At 29.9% G+C, this 7,603-nt stretch overlaps 1 protein-coding gene across 1 annotated transcript; it reads left to right on the top strand.

Annotated features, from left to right (window-relative positions):
* Window positions 1–42: 42 nt before the first annotated feature.
* Window positions 43–192, top strand: FOMMEDRAFT_85343 (uncharacterized protein; the record flags this gene model as incomplete). Its single annotated transcript, XM_007267122.1, has 1 exon — window positions 43–192. A coding segment is annotated over one exon (150 nt), but the record flags the coding sequence as incomplete, so codon positions are not given.
* Between the last annotated feature and the right edge of the window lie 7,411 nt (window positions 193–7,603).

Raw genomic sequence — 7,603 nt, 5'->3', positions numbered from 1 at the left:
CCTGCAGAAGGCGACCTGGTAGCACGACATCAGCGTCAAGCTGACCTCTCCAAAACGATCTCACAACAATGGCGTTCGCTGTTTGTAGAGAAACGTAAGTACTGGGACGAACTCGCGAAGCAGGGGAAGAAAGAGCACGAGGAGATGAATACCCACGGTACGTCTATCAGTTGTTGTGATTTGATAAGGTAGTGATACTTTTGCTCCTATCATAATGTATTAATATTATGTATCGTTGTTAGTAAAGAATAAAATATTTAAATAAAATATATATTGTATAATAAGCCATTCAGATAAGATATAAGCTGTAAATTAACTTATATAAGGATTATAAGATAGCATAAGAAATATTATGCCATATCAAAAGAGGGGTGCAATATATACCATTATAGACTTTCCTAAGAACTATAATTCTTATATCCCTATTGTAAAGACATGTAATGTTTATTAATTCTCATAATATAAATCTATCTTATTACAACCTTATAGTATCTTTTATATATCTTATCCAATAAGGGGTGCAATGAATGTCATTATGGATAATATTGTTTTTTTACATATTTTAGATACATATAAGAGTATATAATAATTTTGACTTTCTCCTGACATAGTAGTTAGGAATGTAGAAGGAAATTCTAAAGTATGTAACTAGTTGTAATATATACTAACAGACTAAGGCTTACTAGACAAGGGTTTAGGCTCCCCTACATCTGTATTAGATTCTGAATTACTCTTAGGAAGAAGTCTTAGTAGACCTGATTAGTAAGCTACCTAAGTCTTAGAGTTATAATACTATCTGTATAATTGTTAACTAATTCTCTAAACAAGTCTATACAGTTCTAACCTAAACAGAACTCACTTCTAAAAGTATAGTACACATTTATTAGGACTATGTCTTCTAGTTGTACAGACTCCCTCAGAAGCTTATTCACAATTACAGACTACAATTTGAGTCAAAATTCATGTAAGACTTGTATATACTTCTCAGAATTCAAGGGAACCCTTCTACTACATATTACTTATAGACTAATAGTTAAACTGAGTGAGTCAATCAGAAGATCAAACTCTATCTCTAGATGTTTATTAATTATTAATAGTCAGACTAGTCTAAATAGTTAGCTCTAACAGAATTTGTACATAATAACTAGTAACACTTTATAACAGGACAGTCCTTATTCTTTCTCAATCATAAGAGACATTTGTATTAGAGGACAGTTCTGAACCAGAACAACAGTTCTAAATCTGTAACAGACTTTGTAGAACAGATACACAAGACTAGAAAGGACACACAAGCTCTTTTAGAGAAGACAGTATAAGTTATAAAGTAGAACTATGATTAGAAGAGGTCTACAATTAAGGATTACTAGCCTAGTAACAAAGTTATACTAGAAGCTACTAATCTGACTATGAATTACTTAATAAAGAAGTTAGACAACAAGTGCTTCAGACTCTTTATTATTGAAAAGAAGGTTAGTACCTCTACCTACAAACTCTAACTTCTAACAATATAAAAGTACATACACTCAGTGTTTAACAAGGTTCTGTTGTTTTAGTACTATAATCCAGGTTTTCCTTTACAATAAAGACCCCTACTACTTTTACTAGAACTTATTGGTTCTGAACTAGAATACAAAGTAGAGTACATATTAGATACTAAGTTAGTACACAGAAAGCTCAAGTTTCTTATTTTCTAGAAAGGGTACCTAGTTGAAGAACATGCTTGAGAACCTACTAAAAATCTTACTCATACTACTAAAGCAATCTAAGACTTCTATCAACTTCATCTGAGTACTCTACACTAACTCTGTCTTACAGATTTCCAAACCCTACTATTCTAACCTATGTCTGAGTTACTAACCAAGCCTAATGTTTACTAATCAGAACAATTGGTTTTAGAGGGGGGGTAATGTTACAATTCTCTACTCTTACACCTTCAGTTCTAAGAGTTCTACACTCTTCTATACTAGAACTCAGGACTTCTGTCCCTTAAGAGTACTGTTTATAAACTATATACAGACTGACTCTTACTACTACTCCTCCTTACTTTATCATTCTGTTTCTTTAACCACTCCTTCATTCTTTGTTCATTCTATAGTCTCTTACCCTTTGTCTATCTCTTCATTCTTTGTACCTTTATCTTTGACCTTCCTTTCTTTCATTCTTTATAGCTTATCATTCTTAGTAGCTTACTATTCTCTGAGTACTCTTATATAGTTTAGTATATATAGGTGTATAAGATCAGACTAGTCTAGTAGTCTTAATCTTGTCTACTCTAGATAGTCCTATACTCTTAGACTCACTCTATATACTCTACTCTTATCTCACACTCTCTCTCTGCCTGTTCTGTGAGTTCTGACTATATTCTAGTACTTACATTCTGTATTTCTGTTGTATAGAATAGTTGTAGCCTAGGTTGCCTTACTAAGCCTTCAGGTCCCCTCTATACTGTTACTAACAAGAGTCTACTAAACCCTTACTAGTATAACTTATCTCTAAGCTACTTATAAAGTGTAACACTGAGTCTATTACTACTTTTACATAGACTAACAGTGTCTAACAAGGTCTTGTGTTAGGAGAAACAAGACCTGGTTATATACAGTTAGGAAGACAGTAGAAGTTGCTTTAGAACTGTAGTAATGTGTTTAAGAAGGTTAGAGAGGCTTTACTAATAGTAAAGAGTGTTTAGGAAGGTTAAGAAACCTTACTAACAGTAGAGAGACATTCAGGAAGGCTGAAAGAACCTTACTAATGTGTAGTACAATAAAGACTACTTTGTTAATATTAAAAAAAAGTAAAACAGTACTAAGGAAGTATTAAACACTGTTACAAACAACTTCCAATTAAGTTCTGAGTTAGTAATAACACACAAGAGCTGACAGGACAAAGGTATTTTTGTTATAGTCAGGAATAAGAACTAATGTATGTACATGTAAGAGCTTACCTTTGTTACAGTCAGGAATAAGAACTAATATAATAAAAGTAGAGAATACAAACTATATATACTAAAAATGAAGAAAAGTGGCTCACACTTAAAGGGGAAAACAATACAAGTACAAAAGAAGACTGTATGTGTTTAAGAATGAAGGAAAGGTAACTCAGACCAAATAGGAAACTCAGTGTGAGTATAAGAGAGAATGTGTGTAACTTAATAAACTATAAAGAAAGTCTGTGTTTGAGAATTGTAGTTCTAAACCAGAATAGGTGTAAAACAGTACAGACATTGTTGTAAGCTGTAAGGTAGGTTCTGGACCAGGACAGGTGTAGAACTGTACAGAAGTCATTGTAAGTTATAAGGTAGGCTTACAATGTTCTAGCTTCTTTTTGTAACTCCTCTTTCTTAATACTTTCTGTATTCTAGATTGTTAATAAGATCTAAACATTAATAATAATTCTTTTAACAAAAAGACATACATAAACTTAAGTAAGAAAAGAAACTTAACTTATCTATTAATATATATAAAAAGGGACATACAGTAAGGAGAAATTTGAACAAGACTAAGAAAGTAATAAATTGTTAGCATTTATTCTGGATAAATGCATCATATGTCTTAGACATGTCTTCTGAGACATACATCCGAGACACACAATATTAGATAGCATATATAATACTTAATATAAGGACAATGAAGCTCATAGGACACATATAACAGTACACGACACATTACCAACTACACAGTTGACTTGTATTGATGCCTACACACCATGAGCAGAGCCCACTGAACCCCTACTAGTGTGAACTACTCTAAGGGAATCATTGCAACCTCAAAACACTAACAGGTTATGAGCCTTGTGCTCCCTACTCATGTCTACATTGTTACTATGCTTTTATCTTACCCTCTACAAATGCAACTCTTCGAAATCATCATCTAAATGATTATGATTCCTCCTCACTAGCTATATGTATGACTATATGCACTACAATCGTTATTACAAATGCTTCAGTGTACTATATACTATAGTACAAATGATATGATATGCTCAATCATACTAAACTTGATAAGTATCATTGAACTACTCTATTTAATGCTGAATCAATTTGATTCTACACGTACAATCCATTCTAATTGTCTACAAACCTTTGGTACTCTCATCTGAGCATACCAAATGCAAATCGTCTTGTCTGGAAGACTACAATTACTTTATACAACAAGATATGATACAATACTCGTAACTGGAACGTATTATCTACGTGGACCTAGACACACCTGTCTGAGCATCCCAAACACACATTGATTTATTAAACTAACAAGACATGTATTGGATACATGATACAAGACATATATTAGATACAGATAATGTATCAGATGTCTAAGACATACGGACAGATGAACTAGTTGCTTTAAATGCAATGAGTACTCAATAATACTATATTCAAACACTGAACTACTTTATCTTACACTACAGAGATACATTATAATAATAACGTCTCACATAACAAACGAACATTTGATAGTATATTAATAATATAAATGATTAATACTATAAACAAAAGAACAATGCTAGCAAAGCATAATAACAATATAAAGAAATATATTGCAAACGTATAATCAATCTAATAATGATTAGGCAAACGAATAAAATGAAAACAAGAGTATAAATGCTACTAAAGCATAATAACTCAAATATAAAAACGATTTATACTATCACAAATGAACAATCACAATAAATAACATATATTTATGAAATACAAACATATCACATAGATAAACAAATATACAAACGTATGAAGTAATAATAATGCATTCGAACACATAAAACTATTAATTGTTGAATAACACAATGTTGTATGCAAAATACAATTGAACAAACACATAATAACACATAAAACAAGTAATAAAACATACAAAACAATGTTGCAAACAGTCTAAACATATAATAACAAACATATATACTTATACAAAGTATTACATTAAATTAAAACATAATGCTACAAACAATGAAACAATATAATGATGCATATATGTATAATATCGACACAATATCAATACTATACAGGCAAATACATATCTTATACCTTGCACAATTACTATTACAATACAAAATCGAACGAACAATAGTTACAAATACATTGTAACAATATAATATATCAATAAGATATACATGATAATGAAGTATTAAGTCAATACAATTAATACAATCAGTATAAACAATATAAACAATTAAATATCACTTAAAAACATGACAAAATACAATAATACAGACACAAAACAAAACAACTAATGCTACAAAACATTAGAGCCTAATATTGGATAGTCCAAAGGGCCATACAACAGAACAAACACTGTTGCCAAGTACACAAAAGACAAACAAACGTTGGAACAAAATCTAAAGAAATGAACATAAGTTCAGAACTCAATCAAACACTTTACAAATGATTAAACACAATGTGTGACAGATTTAATAGATTACTACAAACAGCAGAAAGATAGAATTTGTAAAGAATAAATCTATGATCAATACTTAAAGCATATCATTAGCTATTTGAAGTTCAAACAATATCATAACAGTATATTCTTCATTAACAGCCTTGCTTGAGCTTGTGCCTATCACAAAAGAATAAAATACATAAACAGAACAGAAACAAAACACTATAGCTTGAATACTTTTGTCATCAAACGGAAGACAAATGATACTGAGCAAATCTAAACAATGCATCATAATGTATACAAATAAAACAAACGAAATTGCAAACTTATGCTTGCTAAAACAACACTATACCAAATGATTAACAAACTATTCAGACGTACACATAATAATCAAACAAAATACACAAGCATACATGCAATCTATTTGAGTATAAACTTGAATAACAAAGAGTACAAATGCTATAAAGAATTAATAACGAAATCAGACAAAAATAACAAATAACATCAAAGTTATTGAACAAAACACATTCACACATTAATACACAATGCTTAAACAAATGATTAAATGATGAAAACGTACAAACAAATTAATTACACACACACGAAAGCCAATTGCTCAAAGCAAACCTTCTCGAATTGAAGGGGAGTAATAGCATATATTCACAAACATAAAATTCACAAAACATAAAACATAACAAATAATAGAAACATAGCAAACAATTAAATGATGCGGAAATATTGACTATGTCACTATTTAACCTTGCACATCCTACAAAACATAATTACAAAGTTATTACAATGAATAAGAAGCAAATCTGTTGAATTCAACAATGAAATACCTATGCAAGAGACATTTTCTCTGAAATCTTTAATGGTCACACCATACATGGCACCAATTGAACATATTATGAACGAATATATTACAGAGTATATACCTAAACACAAAGAAGTACACTACATACAAAGATGTCGAGCAGAAAAGCATCTCTAGTACATAATGAACTATATAGAAATATCAAACACAACTATGCTTTCCTCAAATGGAACATATAATACATTGAAAATAACAATCACACATTATGTAAAACTTACAATGCTTATTCCCTAGCATGCAGGACATAATAGTGAACAAATAATCAACCAAACAAAGTAATATTCAGACAGATAATTAAGAATTAACACAATGTAGCCAAGGAATGGCACATATTCCTAAAGCAATCAATGTTAGACACACAAAGCACTTGTGTAAGTTAATTAAAAGAAGCAACAGACATAACAGTAATCAAAACATTAATCCTTTCAAAGCAAACAAGATAACATCGATCATAATGAATGAAATGAGTAATACACTCAAAATTAACAAAATAAATTCATATCTCATAACGAATGCACACATATATTCAGCAAATAAAGTGAATATAATGATTAAAACAATATCAAACAGAATTTGACACAAAATAAGCAATAAAACAAACGAATATTATGATATATGATGAAAAATAGAACTGTGAAGCACACTACTTCATCTATCTACAAAATAAAAGCAACAAACACATATTATAACTGTGCAGAGCAATATATTAATTGAATAAACATTATGCAATGATAATAAAACATTATCACAACAATAAAACAATACAAACATACAAATAACATTATAGTTTGTAAAAGTTGAAGGACACATTAAATGATAACAAACACAATGCACACATATATTGATAATAAATATATCTACTGTAAAACAGTAAAACAATACAAACATATCATATGTTTAAAACATAAATAATGTGTCTAAACAGACTTACAAACAGTCAGATGATAAAACAATACAAATAACAGAAGAATAAAACCTTAATCAACCTTAATATGAAGTGATCTGACATATCATACATGATATTACAAATTGTGAACAATACAATGCTTCAATATAAAGGCATAGAACTACAATTGAATGCTTAAAAGGTATGAATACAAAACGAAACGAACGAAGATGATACATGATGAATAGAGGACATCATAATAACATCAATAACACATTTTACAAGCATGATTCAACAGTTTCATTGTGAAAGTAAAAGTGGAAAAACTACTAGTAACACAATTCAAATGCACAAGAATACAAATTAATGTGAACAAATTAATAACACACACATTGTTATTAAATATAGTATTAACTATACAAACGAAACAATACAAACAAAGTACAATTCTAATTACACAATGAGTGTAAGAATATA

This window comes from Fomitiporia mediterranea, assembly GCF_000271605.1.
Source record: "Fomitiporia mediterranea MF3/22 unplaced genomic scaffold FOMMEscaffold_6, whole genome shotgun sequence".
Lineage (NCBI taxonomy): Eukaryota > Fungi > Basidiomycota > Agaricomycetes > Hymenochaetales > Hymenochaetaceae > Fomitiporia > Fomitiporia mediterranea.
This window is presented reverse-complemented; position numbering and strand designations above follow the sequence as displayed.